The sequence below is a fragment of the Pan paniscus genome, chromosome 7 (assembly GCF_029289425.2).
Source record: "Pan paniscus chromosome 7, NHGRI_mPanPan1-v2.0_pri, whole genome shotgun sequence".
Lineage (NCBI taxonomy): Eukaryota > Metazoa > Chordata > Mammalia > Primates > Hominidae > Pan > Pan paniscus.
The window spans coordinates 54,099,969-54,120,673 of NC_073256.2; the positions used below are offsets into that span (position 1 = coordinate 54,099,969).

Sequence of the window (20,705 nt, forward strand, 5' to 3'; positions counted from 1 at the left end):
AAAAAGTAATAATAATCTACAGGATGCAACTCTTTCTCTGCTTCCTCCTTCTCCATCCATCCCTTAATTTTTCCTTAATTAATAATAATATGCTAACAATATCCTATTATAGACTGACTGCCTATTATATGCCTACAATATCCAACTTTATTTGCATGTAGCTATTGAATGCACACAACAACCTTGTGGTTCGATATTCTCTTTCTACCTGGAAGAATATAGAAGCTAAGGTAGGTTAAATATCTTGCCTAAGATCACACAGCTAAATAGTAAGAAAGCCTGAATTTGAATCTAGCTCTGTCTTAACTCCAAAGCCCACATTTGTTTCCCTGTAGCAGATTGCCTCTTGATAAAAAATATCAGGAGGAACAATATTTTGTGCTTCAAATACAACTTGGTATAAATCTGTTTCTGACTGTGTCTAGCATCTTCTCCAAGAGGATAAGGAAATTAAGCCCCCTCTGTTGTACACGTTTCACATCCCAATCAGGATAACTGTCAAATCAAATCAGGGTGCAGCTTCTTTGCTGGACACTAGTACCATGTGATGTATTGTCAATCTTGACTAAATACCACATCCGAGCAGGCTCAACTCAATCTGTGTATTAGGAAAAATAACAAAGGAATTAAAGGATTTCATATAAGCATCAAAACTTCATCCTCATATCAATGTCTTAGGCGATTTCCAGAAGAAGGACTTTGTTGTAAAAAGAAGGTCATCTCATTAAGAAACTGAAAACAAATCCCATGTCTTTTCCTTTTCTTTATGAATCCTCCACATAAAGCATTAATTTCTATTTTTATTTTTTAAAGATGTATGTTCTTCCCTGCATAAGACCTGCTTTTGTCTACAGATACCCATTCTGGTCAAAATTCTTTTGCATTTGGGATAGTGAAACTCATCTCTTGATTGCTGTAATCCAAAATTCTTTTAAAAATATGGTCATGAATGAATTAATGCATTGGAAGAAATAACATAAAAAGCAAGGTGTGGCTGGGCACGGTGGCTCCTGCCTGTAATCCCAGCACTTTGGGAGGCTGAGGTGGGCTGATCATGCAGTCAGGAGTTTGAGACCAGCCTGGCCAATATGGTGAAACCCCGTCTCTAATAAAAATACAAAATTTAGCCGGGTGTGGTGGCACGCACCTGTAGTCCCAGCTACTCGGGAGGCTGAGGCAGGAGAATCACTGGAACAGGGGAGGCGAAGGTTGCAATGAGCTGAGATCGCGCCACTGCACTCCAGTCTGGGTGACAGAGCGAGACTCCATCTCTAAAAAAAACAAAACAAACAAACAACAACAAAAAAGGTATTAATGGTATCATTTAAGACCTTGATGATAAGACAATGAAATATATACATTCAAATTATGTTTTATTTCTTTTTAGATATTATAGAGCCACATTCTCCTTAAAACTGTGTAAAACATAAAACTTAAATGATAAAAATATGAATAAACACTTCAGAAGGTAAACAAAAATAGTAGAAAAATATGATTTAATATTTAATTTTGCTAGTAATCAGCAAGTGTATACTAAGCAATTAATATTATTTTTATCCAATAACTAACAAATATCTCAGAGATTATGTTCAAAGCTGGTGAGGATGAGGAAAGTTGCTAAGCTTCTATAATGCTGCTGCCTGAGTCAATTTGAATACTCCTTTTGAAAATAAATTTAGGGCAGGATACGGTGGCTCATGCCTATAATTCTAACATTTTGGGGAGGCCAAGGTGAGAGGATCATTTGGCACCAGGAGTTCAAGACCATCCTGGGCAACAGAGAGAAAACATGTCTCCATAAAAAGTGAAAATAATTATCTGGGCATGGTGTCACACATCTGTAGTACCAGGTACTAAGGAAGCTGGGATAGGAGGACCACTTGACCCTGGAATTGGAGGCTGCAGTAAACTATGATGGCACTACTGCACTCCAGCCTGGAAAAGATCTTGTCTCAAAATAAATAAATAAAATAAGTAAATAAATAAAAATAAAATAAATAAATAATTATTTTATTTATACATATAATTAAATAAAAATTAAAATATTAAAAATTTAAAAAGATATCTGCTAATGCATCATTTGCACTCAGTACATTTTATTGCAAAGAGGATGGTCACAGGATTTTTTCACAGCTTCATTTATTTTTATTTTTATTTTTTAAAAAATTTATTCAACAAACACATGTAGAGTCTCAGAGCTATTTAACCATTGGTAATATAAATAATGAAGGGTCTCACATCCTTTGCTTTCATGGAACCTATAGTCTAGATGTACATGATATCCATGAATAGTTACATACATGAATAGTTGGGCATTGGTATACATGAATAGTTGCTTAGTTGTACAAAGTATTATGGAAGAGCAAAGAAGAGGAATGTAACCAACCTAGGATTTGGCGGACTCTGGTACGCTTACATAACATGTGTCAACTAAGCTGAATCTAAAGGAGGAGAGTCTGCTATAAGCAAAAGAGGGGGGACATTCGTATCATGGGGCAAAAGGAAAAGCATGCGTGTGATCTCCAGGTGAAGAGAGTTTAGATCCCTAAAAGAATTGAGTGGCAGTCCCTATAGCTTCTAGGTGGTGAAGTGATTAGGCACTGAAGCTAGCGGTAAATACAGGGCCCACGTCATGAAAGGCCTGGTCAGTCATGATTAAAAAAAAAAAAATATATATATATATATATATATATGAATTTTATTCAAAAGATGGAGGAATTTTATCCAAAGGATTAAGAATTTAAAGACAGAATGACATGTTTGAATTTGCATTTTGGAAAGAGCATTCTGCTTTGCAGTGTGTAGGAGGGATTAAAGGAGGGTAGGCAGAAGAGAAAAAGGATCCATTGTAGTCATGTAGGGGAATGATGGTGGTGATTCAGACAAGCATAGGAAGAATGGAGATGAAGAGCAATTGCTGAATTTGAAGGATATTTAGGAGAGGGAATCAATGGGGTTTAGTGATGAATTCGATATAGGGGCTGAATGGGAGAAAAGTAGGTGATACCCAAGTTCTAACTTAGGGAACCTGGTGAATACTAGAGCTATTACAAGCTTTATGGGATGTAGGCCAAAAAACAGTCTTGGGGCCAAGCAATAAGTCTGTTTGAGGCATAAAAGTTTGAGGGGTCTTTAGGACATTTAAGTAACTATATTTAGAGGCAATTTTATGTGTAGAATTGAAGCTTCAGAGGGACAACTGTACTAAAGATATAAATTTTGGTATAATATAGATATGTGGAGAATTATAGTATCAATATAAAGCGAAAATTTGGATATAACTAAATGTTCAATAGTAAAGAAATAGATCAACACTGACACACCTGCAATCATTAGAATTAGTTTTATGAGGAGGTAATACCATGAAAAAATGAGATAATATATTACAAATATATGTGTGTTCTATGTATACAAAACCAAAATATTAAGTATACATCAGAAACAGATACTAGAATGAATCATATCAAATTATTAATAGTATTGGTCTTTGGGAATTTGGTGACAATGGGTAGGAATATTTTTAACATGTGTTTGTATTTTTCTATAATTTAGTATAAACCATAATTTTCCATATAAAATATATCATAAAATGTTAACTATATTTTCCCTTTTACTATATTGAACTATAGAATGTTTACAAGTTACAAGATCACTATAAAAGATACTTTCCAAGATTTTAGAGGGTAAAATTTCTCAATAGATAATAACACAGAAGTTAGTTGTCAATTTAATATTTCATGTTCCACCAAAACAAAATGGGCGTGATGAAAAAATGCTGTTCTGGATGTCAGTGCAAAGAGGTTTTTATCCTGTGCCTGTGACTTAGAACTTGTTGACAAGTTGTTTAGCCTCTGAGAGCCTGGATGACTTCTAAGATAGGAGAGTCGGTTCGGATTTTCTCTAAGGTGATCTTCCACCCTATTTTGCCTGTGTCCACATCACATACAAAAAATTCCGTCAAATCATGTTCCAGTCAAATCAGCCTATATTTACATTTTGAGATATGCAGCTAAACGGCCACAGGCTAGGATTTTATGTGACCTGACATCTAACAGGAGTGTATTTCTTTCTAAGAGAATTTAATGTTTGCTCCTTACAGTTTCGTTTTCCCTCTTTTGTTTCGTCTTTTTGTCATAAAAAGATTGAAAATACTTGCTGTATTAGTGTGCAGAACATAAAACATAAAGCTCTTCCTGAAAGGTAATTTTCCAAGAGTGAAAAATATGAGAATGGTGTTTGATTGTTTGGTTTTCTGTCATTCAATGTTGCATTAAAACAACCATTTTTCCATAACTATGAATGGCCTCACTCTTGAAAACTGTCAGTTACAAATGAAAAGCGATAACACTTTGAAAGCAAAACCTTTCCCAAATCCCACTAGGTTTTCAGATGAATTTGAAAATTAGTCAGTGGGACATATTCATACACAAATGTATCCATTGTTGGGGGAGGAATTAAACAATTTATAAACTCCATCTCCATATTCTCAGCAAGATATTCTTTTTTACATCTTAAAATGAATAATTGTTATAAATCTTATAATCTTATTCTTTTTCATTTTTTTCCTAAATACATTTATATTTTGTTTTTCCCTGATACGTGGATTTTAATACAATAAAGTTAGAGACCATGAAGTGAAAGCTAAAATTGCCATAGTTTATGAAGCCCTTTATATTCTTTCACAAAGCAGAGGGGTGTGTGTGTGTGTGTGTGTGTGTGTGTGTGTGTTTCCTGGTTATGTGCTTATTCTAGAAACCTAAAAATAGAGAAAAAGCAAAAAACTTAATACAAACTTAAATTACTAACATTGCGTGACCCAGAGAAAAATACCTGGACTAAATTTGACATCTTACTTCAAAGTCTCTTTGAATAAACTGTTATGGGAACAGGTGTCTCAGGTTAAATCACTGTATGTTTCCATTAGGGGACAAAGCTGTATCTGCCATCATAACTGGTGTAGAATCTCTGGCTTAGATCCAATTTGAGAGGCCAGTTTTGGAGACAACTTAAGTGAAAGCTAAAATGATGGTTACAAGTTAACAATCAAAGAAAAACAAAACTTTTCTTTGTGGCCCTCTTGGGAAATAAGTCACCTGTGTTAGTGTGGCTGAAAGAATAACTGTCCTGTGTATTAGGACCAGCATGGGTTCTCTCGCATTCAAAGAATGCACAGCTGAACTGGTCTTAGGGCCCATGCTGTAAACCAAGACAGCTTTCTTTCTATAATCTAGTGGTTACTCTGTGTCTGCATCTCTGAAAGTTCCTAGTTCAAGGCACACAGAAAGGAGAGATGTTAGAATTGCTAAGGGACAAACTTTAAAAAAATTAAATTTAACCGAGTTGAATTGAGCAAAGAACTGTACAATCAAGCAGTCCTTGAACCAAAATAGGTTTAGAGAGACTCCAGGCTGCCACGTGGTCAAAGACAATTTATGGACAGAAAAGGAAAGTGACGTTTAGAAAACGGAAGTGAAGTTCAGAAACAGTCAGATCAGTTACAGCTCAGTGTTTATCTTAGTTGAACACGATGTGAACCATCGGCTTTAGGCACAATTTAAAGTATGTCAGGAGGCAGCTTTAGTCTAAACTTAATTTAACAGACCCACATAAGACCAATGGTTTAATAAAATCTCAAGCTCTTTAAAATGTGCATTCTAATGAAGATGATATTTAGCTCTACCTAACTTTTCAAATTCCTTTCCATGTACCCATGGCATGTAATATTTCAGCCATCCCACATTTCCTAAGATTTCTCTCTTACCTTTTAATCTCTGCACATGGCATGCCCGCTGTTGGGCTACCTTCTCCAACTTGCCCAGTTGGTCAGCACATTTATCCAGACTGTGATGAGGGGTAATCTTCCCTGTGATGCCTGCCATAAACCCTCCCAGGGACAGTTAGGTTCTCTCCTCTGTACCCAATGACACTTTGCATATACTTCCAATTTACTGTAAGTATGCTTGTCATAGATTTGTTATTATTTATCTCTATTTTTAGTCTGTGAGCCCCTGGCAGAAAGTAACTATGTCTTAGTCATCTTTGAATCCCTAGTACCTAGAACATTGTCTAATCTTAGTAGGCATGCACATGCGTCTATTTAAAAAAAATACATTGAATGTATTAAACTGATAAATTGGAGAATAATGAATGTGCTTTTGTAGAGTCTACTGAAATCTGAAGTTCTTTAAGGAACTAAGAATGGCTCTTTGATTTCTTTGAATGTGTCTTAAGCACTCTTTCCCATCTTTCATTCTGCAGGATTTAAGATCTGCTGGATAAAGTAATATCTTAGTCATATATAAGATTCGCACAGGTGAGGTGAATGATGCAAATGCAATGATATAAAACGCTTCCATTTTTATTACAGGTTAGGAAGAAAGAATAGTTTTCAAGTTAAAAATAAACAAGAAACTTTTATTGGGGCCTGGGGAAAGAGTCTGTGTTTCATAAATTGCATTAAATATTTGGTATGTAAAATTCCGGCTGCTGTTCTGCATTAAATGGGCGAAATGCATCCCGTATCTAATTAAGTAACCATATGGAGACAAGTCACATTTACATAAATGAAGGCAGAAAGCCTGGCTCTATTGTATTCTCTTTTAGATTATGTAACTTGGTTTTCCTGCTGTGACTTTCTGCTCTGACTTGCACATTGCCGTGGACCAATACACTCACAGAAAATGAATGGAAGTTAAAGAGCTAATTCTAAGGAGCATTACTCTATTTACATATTGCAGTGAGAAGGACTCTGGAATATTATGAAATCTCCTATGTTTATTAACTACTTGCCTATTAAAGCCAATAGTTTTGGGACCTGGCCAACAGGAAACCCATTGTGTATTAGCCTGCTTTGCAAGATAGCTATGTGCCTGGTGTACAGTGTAACCATTTCACTGAATGTTTATTGAATAAGTGCTTCACAGCATGTATTCTGAATTTTTCACCTAACAGAATTTTACTAATATAGCTACAGGGAGCAAATGATAAAGAAGTGTTATAAGCAACGGTCCATATCACTAGGACTCTGAGATGAAAATAATAATAGCAATCAGAAAATCAAAATATAAATGTTAGGATAATAAGTTTGGGGATGGAAATCATAGGGATGATAATTGTAATTCTTTCCTTTTTATGCTTTTGTTTGTCCACCCAGTGATGATGCTGAAGGTTGTGGTCATGGTGCCACATGATATGTATGTAACATTTAACCATTTACTCTATTTTTACATATATTTTAACATCACAAAACACTAACAGATTTTAGTCATCCATTTTTGTGTATGAGAAAAATGGAACATCAGGGTTAAGTTATTCACCCAAGGTCACAGAGTTAACACAGACCTTGTCAGGTTATTTGATTCTCATGTAAAGTTCTTTAGTTTTAGCAGATTTAGTCTTTGCTTTTTGGTGTGGTCTCTGTTTACACTTTGAAACAAATACCAGTATAGTGAAAAGAAAAGCATACTTTGGAGACAGAAAAAGCATACTTTGGAGACAGAAAAGGAGAAAAAAAGTGATATGTATTTCAAAGTAATGTCCTCTCAAGAAAAAAGTATACAAATAATTTAGAACGTCTCAAAATCTCGTGATGCTCAAATTCACTTAAACAATAATCCAATGGATCAGGATTTTATGAATCCCAATTTTGGATGACTGTGGGCCCCGGTGTGCCCAATTGCATTACAAATACAACACATCAAATGATAAAATATTGGCAGTTTATTATGCTTAACCCTATTAGAATGGCAGTGCCTTTCGCCCAGTTGTTTTTCTTGCTAATGTTCACCATGTCCTTATATTTTAATTGGAATTTTAGTTGTTAAATATTCCTGCTTTAAAAGAAACATTTATTTCTAAATGAAACACAGAAAAATTCTTATTATTTTATTCTCAAACAATTATTCTTTGACTTCTTTATTTCTGACTTTGGTGAGGATGTCTAGTCAGTTAAATATAGTTGGTAGAACACTAGTTCTCTCAAAAATATTTATTTTCTCAGGGCCTTCTCTGGGAGGGGTTCCTAACACACCCATCCTGATCTGGAATCGCAGTCCAGCTGACAGGTTAACCAAATGATCTTTAAGGTAAATGTCATACTTATTGTAAGTGAAGAAGTGACTCACAGATAATGTGTGTTTTTATACCATCTTTTGGTTTTATGAACTGCACACTATTACCCTGCGACAGGCACTCACTAAATTAGAGTATCAGACTTATAAGAATCCATTCCTCTGAAACAAAATGGAATTCTGAGGTGGCTGGAGTCAGAGACCTGCATTCAAGTTCTGAGCCCACCACTTACTGTCAGTGCAGCCTTAGGCAAGGCAGATAATTAAAGCATCTCCTCAGATGCACAATGACACCCACCTTGGAGAGTTTCTGTGTCTCTTAAATGACCGAATCCGTGTAGAAGGCTTATTACCACAATCTGTAGTTACTTGGTAAACAGCAGCTCTTATTTTGACTTTCTGCTAACGGAGTTTCCACATTCCTTAGCCTACCAAGGCTCTTTCCTGAACAGCTGATGGCATTAGGATTTAATTAAGTGAAGCTTGGAGTGCTGGCTTTGTGTAAGAAGGAAGATGCAGCTGTATCAGTGAGGAACGTTTTTCTGCCACAAATAACAGAAAATTGATCAGTAGCGTTAAATAAGTAGGGATTGTTTAAAAAAAAAAGCTGTAATATGTTATCTGGGGGTGGATGATCCTGGTGTTAGTTAAAGCTCTCAGTGATGTCTGTGCTGGGACTTCCGGGTTCCTGTTGGACTTTTCCTCCCAAACTTCACCAGGTAAGGCAGGAACAAACAGGAGAAAGGACAGTACCAACCACACCTATTCTTTCTTTCGTTTTTTTTTTTTTTTTTTTTTTTTTGAGACAGAGTCTCGGTCTTTCACTCAGGCTGGAGTGCAATAGTGTGATCACGGCTCACGGCAACCTCTGCCTTCCGGGTACAAGTGATTTTCCAGCCTCACCCTCCTGAGTAGCTGGGATTACAGGCGTGTGCCACCACACCTGGCTAATTTTTGTATTTTTAGTAGAGACGGGGTTTCACCATGTTGGCCAGGCTAGTCTCAAACTCCTGACCTCAGGTGATCTGCCCACCTCTGCCTCCCAAAGTGCTGGGATTACAGGCATGAGCCACAGCACCTGGTCACACCTATTCTTTATATCAGGGAGATACAAGCTTTCACAGAAGCTTCTGTTTACGACTCATGTGCTAAACCAGTGTCACCTGACCATGCTGAACTGCAAGAAGGTCATCAGAGTCTGTGATTTTTCCAGCCTCTGCTGTGAATGTGGTGTGGAAGGAGGCAGATGGCTGGATCAGTCACCAGCCATTTGTCCTACCAGAATTTAAAACTTTTCTTTGAGTTGTAAAGTGGAGTTGTGGCATATGTGTTGAGATTATGAATAAATTTATCTTGAAGGAAAAAAAGCATTCATGCAGTCTTGCATAAAACTATTTATTAAAGTAAATGACCTCCTCCCACCCTGTCCCAAAGAATAGAATCTGTCAGCAATTTATAAGCCCCTTAAAAGTTTCCACTTCAGTTCCTGTTCCTCTTTCTTCCCTATCCTTCCCTTTTACTGAAAGAATTGACAGTTTCCTGAAGAATTCAGTTCAAAACTACCAGGCAGGGCTGAGCATGGTTGGCAAGTATGGGTTGGAGAGGGGGAGAGAGAGGTGAGTCATTGCCCTGTGGGATGAGGAAGGGGTGTCCTCCTGGAGAGGCAGCCTGCTGAGGGGATTAAGCCCTTTTGCTGGAGGGTAGCCACCTACTGGGCAGGGCTTTGCTGCACCAGGAATGAGAGCCTGACCCAGTGTGGAACTTGGAGTGTGGGAAGGCAGGGCGGGCTACAGGGATAGGCAGTAACTACTCCCAGCACTTCGCTATACAAAGCCAAAAAAAAAAAAAAAAGATTCTTATTTTCACCTACCTCATTTTTTAGACGGATGCAAATAAACAGTGATATGTATACAAATATATACCTACAATCCCTCACCTTCCCACTGCCACTCTAGTAAATCATTTTTCTTCTTTTCTTATTTTCATGGATCCCAACAATTTTTGTATTTATGTAATAATAAAAATGTAATGTTACATTCCACCCTTTTTCTCATCCTCTGAACATTAACTGATTCTTTTTAATTTATTTATTTTTGAAATAGGGTCTGTCTCTCTCTGTCACCCAGGCTGGAGTGCCAGTGGTGTGATCTTGACTCACTGCAGCCTCTACTCCCTGAGCTCAAGCGAGCCTCCCACTTCAGCCTCCCAAGTAGCTGGGACTACACGCATGCATCCAGCTAATTTTTTTATTTTTAAATTTTTTTGTAGAGGGTCTCACTGTGTTGTCCAAGCTGTTCTGAAACTCCTGGGCTCAAGTGATCCTCTCGCCTTTGCCTCCCAAAGTGCTGGAATTACAGACATGAGTTGTGCCTGGCCTAAGATTGACTGATCCTTAAGGGGGATCCTCGGGTAGCTAGGACAGTTACCCTCAGGCTTGTCCATTCCAGTCTCCTGCTCTCTTTCAGATGCAGGCTGAACGTGCTGCTTATCTAAAGGACATTTATTAAAATGGGAGGAGGGGAACCTAATTGCTTTTAGATCTCTCTGTATTTTGTGAGTTGAATGGTTAAAACTTGATCTATTACATGATCTAGTCCCTTTATTTATTTGGCATTTATGCCAGATACATAGACATATTCATGCGTTGTTACTAGTAAAGCAAAAATGCATCATTCAGATTGCATGTCTGTACGTGTCTGCTAAGCTTACCACTATAGGTTTGGGTATGTATTGTTTATCAAGTGGCCCTTTTATGAATTGAACAATGAATTAGACAGAACTAAAGCGCCTAATAGGAGTGTAAGCAGTTGATGCTCATATAAAATCTTTTAATACTTTTGTCATTTCCTCTAACATATGGATTTACAAAATCCTGCGGGGACTTGGTATTTGTTGAAGATAGAAATTGGCATAAGCATTCAGTAACAAAACAAATTAATATGTGATTTATTTTATGAAATCCATTTTAAATATAATTAAAATATTTTTAAAAAACCACATCTGAGATTCTACCCCGAAACCCCTCTTACTCCCTGTGACATATACACATTTTATTTTCTGACTTTATTGTACTTTTGACATAAACTGTTTGCCCTTACTTTTTAGAATATTTGCTTTACAATTTTTTGATGCTGACAATTACTTGAATGTGAGTTAGCTTTTCCATTGCAAATACATTTCAAGCTTATAGTCTCTTAAACTCTGTGTTATGTGAGGCTGTTTTTTCTCCCCTTAAGCTGATGTATTTAATGGGGAGAAAAATCTTATTTGGAAGAATCAAGTTACATTTAAGTTTAATTTCTTCCAGTGGCAAACTATGCATGTGTGTTTCCAGTTGTTAGGAGCCATTTACTAACTTGGTGTCTTTTATTTTCTTCCTTATACAAAATACCTCTTGAAGTCTGAGCCTTTGTACCTCTTTTTACTTTTAAGAATTCCTCCTGTGGTTCCTCAACAGAACATTACTCTTTTTTTTTTTTTTTTTTTAATTGAGACAGAGTCTCACTATGTTGCCCAGGCTGGAGGCTGGAGTGCAGTAGCATGACCTTGGCTCACTGCAACCTCTGCCTTCCAGGTTCAAGCAGTTCTCCTGCCTCAGCCTCTCAAGTCGCTGAGATTACAGGCACGTGCCACCATGCCTGGATACTATTTTTATTTTTAGTAGAGACAGGGATTTGCCATGTTGGCCAGGCTGCTCTCAAATTCCTGACCTCAAGTGATCTGCCTGCCTAGCCCTCTCAAAGTGTTGGGATTACAGGCGTAAGCCACCGCGGCCAGTCAGAACAATCCTCCTGTTTTTAATGAATTAGGTTTACCATTGACAATGCTTCCTGATTTGGGTTGTTGACTTAAGCATGAATAGTAAGAGGCTCTGGTCACAACTGCATCAGTGACATGCAGAAAGCAGGTGGGGTCACAAGATGCAGCCCTTTCCCAGACTCTCTTCGGAGAGTTGGATCTGATGGGTGAGTGCATTAGTCAGGGTTCTCTAGAGGGACAGAACTAATAGGATAGATGTATATATAAAGGGGAGTTTCTTAAGGAGTATTGACTCACAATCACAAGATGCGGTCCCACAATAGGCCGTCTGCAAGCTGAGGAGCAAGGAAGCCAGTTCAAGTCCCAAAATTGAGGAACTTTGAGTCTGATGTTCAAGGGCAGAAAGCATCCAGCACGGGAGAACAATGTAGGCCAGAAGTCTCAACCAGTCTAGTCTTTCCACATTCTTCTACTGCTTTTATTCTGGCCATGCTGGCAGCTGATTAGATGGTACCCACCTGGATTGAGGGTGGGTCTGCCTTTCCCAGCCCACTGACTCAAATGTTAATTTGACATTTGACAACACCCTCACAGACTCACCCAGGAACAATACTTTGCATCCTTCCATCCAATCAAGTTGACACTCCATATTAACCTTCACAGTGAGATTGTTCTTCCAGTGGTTCACTAGGTAGTTTTCCTCCATCCTAAAGACTGGTTTGGTCTCAATGGGAACAACCATTTCTAGGGCAGTTAATCTTGCTATTGAAATGTTTGCTTTCTTTGGTCTTACAGTAGAATGGCCTTTCGAGGGTACAAGATGCCACTCCTCCTTGTCCTCTCCACTGTGCTCAGCAATCACACCCTCCTGCCTTTGATTTTGTGGCAGTTTCCTGGGACTTAAGTCTTTGCTCACTTAAGAAACAGGGAAGTACAGTTTTCCCTCCTGCACTTCCCTTTTTATATTGCTTCCTCCATTTCCTAAGGTTAGGGGAGAGTCCAGTTTATTCCTTTCATTTGATCACATGTAATTATAACTACTGGCTATAAGCTCAGAGCTATTAGTGATTTGTGTTCATTCTCACCAGCGGAAGGTTGCTGGGGGCAGAGGGTGGGCCAAAGGCAAGCAAAATGGAATCGTGTTCCCTTTGAAGGGGCAGTGAGCTGGTGAGTTATCCAAGATCCAAGACGATTGCCAGACAATCTCCACCATTTCATAGGTAAAGAAAGCAGACCATTTGGAATCTTTTGACCATATTTTATGGCTGAGTATCCTCTGTTATCATCCCTGTCATTCACATACATGTGTGGGAGAACAACATCTATTCTCACCATTTTTCAAAATTTTGAAGCAGCTTGGGGTTGTCATTAGCCCTTTAAGGTAACCATTCACCAGAGCCTCTCACCTCACAGATGTTTATCTCAGTTGTTTCTGCAAAGACGCTCGGATTCAAAACAGAAATTTGAGGCGTGTCCTATTCATTCTTATGTTTCATCCAATAACACTGAAGCCATGGCTAGCTGGAGGCACCATATCCTCCTAGTTCAGCTTCTAGAAGATAATTCATCTACACCAGTTCTACAAGCATGCTTTATTAATAAAGCGAATATTTCTCCAGCACAGAATCTTAGAGCTGGTGCGGGTTTGCCATTGTGTCCTGGTGTATGTGCTATCAATGTAGGCTGTGTTCTGATGTCTTTTTTGATTTCACAGGAACTGACAATGGCGAAGCCCTTCCCGAATCCATCCCATCAGCTCCTGGGACACTGCCTCATTTCATAGAGGAGCCAGATGATGCTTATATTATCAAGAGCAACCCTATTGCACTCAGGTGCAAAGCGAGGCCAGCCATGCAGATATTCTTCAAATGCAACGGCGAGTGGGTCCATCAGAACGAGCACGTCTCTGAAGAGACTCTGGACGAGAGCTCAGGTAGGAGCGTGCAGCAGTCAGAAGCAGCTGTGGTGACTCTTTAGGTTCTCCTGTGGTTATGTCTCTGGGAAAGACTGGAAATCACCCCCCATTGCCTTGTGTGAATGAGGTCATAGTTACATCACTCCCGGCATATAAGATGTAATCCTTTTCTTCAAATGACCCTACAGCTGCCTTGGTAGTCCCTTCCGATATGATGCAGAGGCATTTTTTTCTTGCTGTAGATAACTTTAAACACCAAATTTTGTATGAAAGTTAATATTATCACTGGAAATAAACCAGGGAGTCACTGTTTTTGTTTGCAGAATTCTGAATATTTTTGAGGCCAAATATTAAATCTTGCATCAAACCCCTTGTTAAGCAGCATGATTTGAGTTTCTTTAATCTTTCCTAGATTTTATTCTTTGCACTTTATTCTCCACATTTGGTGGTTTCTGAGTCCCTTTTTTTTTTTTTTTTTTTTTTTTTTGACTATGGTGTAGTGGCAGATCCCAAATTAGATTACCATATCCTAGCAGGAGCTCCAATATGAAAGAATTGTGGGACCATCTTTACATTATTAGTAAATTATTGGCAAATTTGGCTGATAAGTGTTGATGATGGAAATTATGATTATACTAGCTAATGCATATTGACCACTCACTATATATCAGGCTTTAAGCATTTGACTTGCTCAGTTTTTTGTCTTGCTCAGTTTTTTCAACAGTCCCCTGCAGTAGATAACGCTATTATTACCTTCTCGTAGACAAGGAAACTAAGGCTCAAAGAGATTAAGTAAAGTGCTTGCCCTGGATGTCAAAGTGAGATAATTTGACTCAAAGCCTTCAAAATGTATATCCTTTTATATTTTAATGTTGACAGAAACAATCTATGCTTTTGAACTTTGCTTTCTCAGACAAGATCCAATCTGGTCACACGTTAGATTGTTGATTTTTTTAGATGGTCAACTACTTGACTTGGTCAACTCACTAGATATCCGATTTTTGAATAAGTCAGAAAACATCAGTATAACTCTGAAGTTTCAAATCAGCCTAATTTATTAACTATATAGCAACGATATTCTATATAACAAGGTAGGCCTTTCAGAGTATTCAGAGATAGGTAAGAAAATAGCCCATAGGGGTGAACTTTACACATAATGACAGAGATAAGACAAATATGCCCATAAATGCTGTGCAGATGAAGTTAGGATAAATATCTGAAAAGAAGAATATGATTCTGCTGAAGATTGGTTTCTTAAATCACATCTAACTAGGACTATCAGTAAAGGTATTGTAGACTTGATAGCGGTTGAAAGGAACATTGATGAATATGTAAGTCAGATGGGCATAATTGATGCTACACCATATGGAGGAGAGAGGAGTTTTAGTGGCCTGAAGGTCACAAACATTAGTAAATGAAGAAAGCTTGGTATACGTTCAGCAAAACGTTTGGTTTTGTTGAAATAGAAAATTTATGTACAAGAATAGCAGCCAGTGGCTAGAAAACTCAGTTTAATCAATGGCATGAAAGGCCTCAAATAAGAGTGTGGAGCCCTTTACTTAGTTTTATGGGTATTTTGGTTCTGGTGATCGATCATATTGATGTACGGGTATGCAGTGGCTGGAGCTCTGCTTTAAAAAATGAATCTGGAAGAAATGTTGGTAAGCAGAAACCAGAACAAGGGAGCTAAGAGACATGGATAATTCAGGTGAGAGAAAGTAAGAACTGGTTCAAGAGTCGGGAGGCTACAGAAATAACAACCAGAATATAAGTAATTGCATTAACAAGGATAAAAATGTGAGATCATAGTTTTGATAAGCTAAATTTGAGGTGCTTATGGTATATAATGAAGAGATGTAGATTTGGAACTTGATATAATTAGTAGGTAGAAGAGTAGATTTGAGAATCATTAGGAAAGAACGAAGCCATGTGGGTGGAAGAGTTGTTAGAGAGGAAGGGTCAACTAGGTCTACTTGAAAAGGAAGTAGACCTAGAGATATACCTCTTCAGAAGACAGGGATAGGAGTATCAGCCTCCAGCAAAGAAGTAACCAGGGGAGCCGGGTGCGGTGGCTCACGCCTGTAATCCCAGCACTTTGGGAGGCCAAGGTGGGTGGATCACAAGGTCAGGGGTTTGAGACCAGCCTGGCCAATATGGTGAAACCCTGTCTCTAATAAAAATACAAAAATTAGCCAGGGTTGGTGACGGGTGCCTGTAGTCCCAGCTACCCAGGAGGCTGAGGCAGGAGAATTGCTTGAACCCAGGAGGCGGAGGTTGCAGTGAGCCAAGATCATGCCACTGCACTCCAGCTGGGTGACAGAGCAAGACTCCGTCTAAAAAAAAAAAAGAGGAAAAGGAAAAGAAAAAAGAAGTTACCAGGGGATGCTGTGTTCCAAAGCAAAAGGAAAAAGTTATCTCAAAAAGATATGTAGGTAAAACTCTATCAATAAAGAGAAGGGCGAAGGACTAAACATCTTATTTACATGTAAAGAAAGAGTGCTAATCATTACACAGTTCTGAACTACTGTAGGATTGCAGTATAAATTCGAAACTCCAAAAAGGAGAGAAACACCTAAAACTCTATAATAATTCCCTATTCATTTCAAATTGGAATTAGTAGGAGGAAGAAAAAAAAACAAAAGTGCCCCTTTTAGAGATGTTCTTCAGACCAAAGCATGCGTAGAATCCTAGAATCTAAATGTAAGAACTGGGAGAGAGAGAGAGCTTAGTGATAATCTAACAGCCCTATTTTATACATTAAAATGTTAAGATTCAAGAGATACAATGAGTTCGTGGCATAGCTGTTTCAAGGACCCAGATCTCCCGATTTCTCCTTCAGATGAATTTCTTCAACACCATGAGCCACCTTTGCCTATAGATTTCTATACTTTTCTCCCAAATCAAAATATTGACAAGTTTTCTTGCTGACATAAGGATGGATTGAAGTACATGGCTCATCATTTTCCATTGTGAATCTATTTAGGGTTTCAGTCACCCATGTGTATCATCCTATACATATAACATTTTAGAATTTCTTTATTCCTGACCATTTCTTCCATCTTCGTAAAAGCCAATCCTTTAATCTGGGCATGTTTCTGGCACTGTTAGACAAAAGTTTATAGCAAGCAATGGTAGACATTTCCAGGAATGTTGATATAGTTTTGATTTTGAAGGAAGGATTTGGCATTTCGATGGGGAAAGTAGAGAACAAATTGAATCTTGGTTTCAGGAACGTCTCTGATCTTGTGCTCCCAAGGCTGGGACCCAGGAGAGACCAAGATGGAGAGGCCTGGTGCTGGGAGAGATTGAGTCAGAGACAACAGCAGTCTCACTTACGTTGACATTAAAAATCAAAGGAAGACAGTGGAATTTGGGAGAGGGCAACCAAGGGAATGACATCTACCATATAAGCAAAAGGCTACAAAACAATGGCAGAATATGACACGCTTGTGTCTTTTGCTCAATTAGTACAACTAAAAAGGACTCAAATACCAGTGGCTCACTAGGGCTGTATGTTTTTTATCATCAGATGTCTCTGTCCTAGATTTTGCCCACCAATGACCTCAAAATAGCCGAATCCCATTGGGTAAACTCTTCCAAATGAAAGATAGAAAGAATATTGTAAAATGATCAGCCATTTCTTTTACCACTGCTAGAAACATCTTATATCCCTTCTCATATAAAGACCTCTTGAAGTATTGCAAGCCAATTCAACAGTGCACCCTCTTCTAATTTCACTACATTCTGTTTTGTTATTGCTTCCCCCTTTTAATTCCCCTAGCATTGCTAGGCAACTCCATGTCCTGTGGATAGCGTTTTTGATTACATTCTCTACCTCCATGTAGAAATCTCCTCCTCTCTACTTCCTTAAAAAAAAAAAGAAAGCCAATAAAAGACATATTTCAAAGAAACTGAGCAAAACAAAAAATTCATAAATGACCAAATCTGAGTATATTATATACCGATTTTTAAAAATATGCTGTTGAGAAAAGATTTAAATTTTAGCAGTTACTTTTTTGTAAAGAACTTAATAAGCACAACCTTTTCTTCCAAGTCATTTTGATTGAATCAATGTGAAAGAAATGTCTCTCCCTAAACAGTTTTCTTCTGTGTAGTTTATGAAAATCACTATCTGCCACACACTGCAATTATGTTTCCTAAGCTCTGTATTAATAGTAGAATTGTGGAAACAAGAACAAGATGAGTGGAGATATTATACCCCAAAACAGTACCTAAATGCAATTTAGGTTGGAAACAAAATGGCCTCAGGTATTGAAAAATAGATGCATTACCTCCCTTGGGTTCTCCAAGGCCGAGCTGGGAAACAGGACTTGACTACCTTTACAGACTTAATGGCTTTTGACTGGATTCGTAAAATAATTCCTGCCAGTCTAATAGGAGTGAATGACACTGAGAAGCCAAGGACGGTGGGACCACATTTGACCAGAGAGACTGAGAAAACTGTCCCTGGTTTTTTAAGTCCTGTCGAAAGTAACTCCTTATGTCTCTTTGGACAACATATTCTCCGTTTCTGAAATTCTAGAGAAATTTGATAATTCTTTTTACTTATAGGCATTCTGTCTTCACAGAACTAATGGGAAATGCATAGGACCTGGGAGTGTTTGGAGTAGACACAGAATCTTTCGTGTTCCTAAATTGGAAGCAATAAGTCCTTTCAGTTGTTAAAGGCTGCAAACTGCCTTTGGTCTTTCTGGTAATTTGGCCCTGTCATCTAACAGTTCAAATAAGAAAAAAGATTGTGTGTTTTCATGCAGTTTAGCTTGGAAAACCCAGAGCTAGAGTTCTTTCCTGCAAAAAGTACAATTTATTTGACATGAGTTACTGTGTTTGCACAGACAAGGCTATACCTCTTAGTAATGTACCCTTGCAGTTCTCTGCACTAGCCAAGGGATCCTCTTTCATTTGTTCTGCCTCATTTCATTTGGAAATATGGGAACTCGTCTTCCTTGTGTTGTTCTTCTGTTAACATCTGGAAGCTCAGAGTTGAGAAGTAATCTCAACCCAGGAATCATGCCCCTGTGAAAAGGATGGTGTATGCAGTAACGTAGAAATTAGGAGCTTTAATCTAACAGGCAGACACACGTATATCATACACACAATAGTAAACAACCACAAACCAAACGTATCTTGGCAATCAAGATTATGTGGCCTGTGGGGAGCTGGAGTTATCAATAAGCTAAACCACTTCTTTATTGTTCAATAAAAATAGGAATTCTCTTAACAACACGCCGTGGCTCTTATCTTATTCCACCTCAGAGATATCGAATTCTAATGAGTGAAATAATGTGTATTCCAATGTGTTATGGGAAAGTCTCAACTCTAGTAAACTAATATTTTTCTTTTTAAAGAATTTCATTTCAGGGACCTCATTGTGTGTGATTTCTTTTTTAAACAACTGGAGTCACTCTCTGGGGATAAAAGGTTAATGGATTGTGTCAAGAAAAGGGAGAAGAATAGAAATAAAAATGTATTAAATCTTAAAAGTTTATATCTTAGAATGTTGCTATGCTGGTGATGGGGATTTGAATATAGTATCTTCCAGAAAACCATTAATTTGAAAGTATCTTCAATGATTCACAAATCACTAAAGTACATTTGGGAAGCATGTATTTTAGGCCACATAACACAGAAATAATCCCTAAAGTGTTTTATTGACAGTTTGTGGGTTTCAAACTCACTTTTATGGAAGCCTTCTCCCTCCCCACCTTAGATTTCATTTTGTTCATCACTCTACTTCTCAGAGAAGACTGACATATTCTTAAAAGGTTTTCAGGAAAATGTTATGAATTCCCTACATAAACTGGTAGAGTATGAAGGCCTTGTTTCCTATAGCCAATTTAGCTTTTCCTACAAAAGGGAAATAAGATTATTTACTCTCATCCATCCTTAGCAGTGACAGAAATCAGCTAATCACTTTATATAATTTAATAATGTCTGATATCGACCATACATCTGTCTCAAAGCCTAAATCCTTGACCAGTCTCTTTAGTTCACACATTAAGAAGTGTGTACATTGATTTAAAATACAAATTATAGGCGGGGCACGGTTGCTCATGCCTGTAATCCCAGCACTTTGGGAGGCCAAGGCAGGCAGATCACAAGGTCAAGAGATCAAGACCAGCCTGGCCAACATGGTGAAACCCTGTCTCTACTAAAAATACAAAAATTAGCTGGCCGTGGTGGCGCACACCTGTAGTCCCAGCTACTCGGGAGGCTGAGGCAGGAGAATCACTTGAACCCGAAAGGTAGAGGTTGCAGTGAGCTGAGATCGCACCACTGTACTCCAGCCTGCCAACAGAGCAAGACTCCACCTCAAAAAAATACAAAAAAAAGAATAATTATAAAGATCTATAAACACACACACACACACACACACACACACACAGAGAGAGAGAGAGAGAGAAAGAAACCTGAGGTTAGCCTAATGGTTAAGAACATGGGTTTTGGTGTAGAGGAAGCAATGTTTGAAATCAGGCTCTCCATTTACATACTTTTTCAGGTGGATGTGGAATTGAGCTTCCTTTCTCCTTGGTTCCTCCGTGTGTAAAATGGCAGTGATAATTGTATCCACAATCACATAGCACCTAATACATGTGACATGCTTAGCCCAGGGGCTAGCGTACAGCAAATGCTCAGTCAAGACTATCCCTCAAAATGATGAATATAAAATAGCTATTTTATTCTTCTTTTTGAATGAGACAAGTGTATGGTGAATATGATTCAAAAAACAAATACATAATCATAGAATTTTGCATTCCGAGAACATAACAGGGCTAATATTGGCAGGTAAATATTTGCCCTTTCTAGAGTATCATTGCCTTACTTGCATGCGATTCAGTCATTCAGGTTGCATTGTGTGTCTATGTTACCCTCAGAGTCCATGGCAGTGTTACAGAAAAGGGGTCCTGATCCGGACCCCAAGAGAGGGTTCTTGGATCTTG

At 38.1% G+C, this 20,705-nt stretch overlaps 1 protein-coding gene across 8 annotated transcripts in view; it reads left to right on the forward strand.

Moving 5' to 3' along the window:
• The window catches only part of UNC5D (unc-5 netrin receptor D), a 557,242-nt gene that overhangs the window by 296,461 nt on the left and 240,076 nt on the right, over nucleotides 1–20,705 (forward strand). For 7 of the 8 annotated variants that reach the window (XM_003830743.6, XM_008956162.4, XM_008956161.4 and 4 more), the window contains exon 2: nucleotides 13,543–13,761. In XM_003830743.6, coding sequence (XP_003830791.3) covers nucleotides 13,543–13,761 — 219 coding nt within the window. Of the gene's footprint in view, nucleotides 1–8,440; nucleotides 8,789–13,542; nucleotides 13,762–20,705 lie in introns of those variants that run through there. The other variant, XM_034965936.3, reaches the window with a different exon arrangement.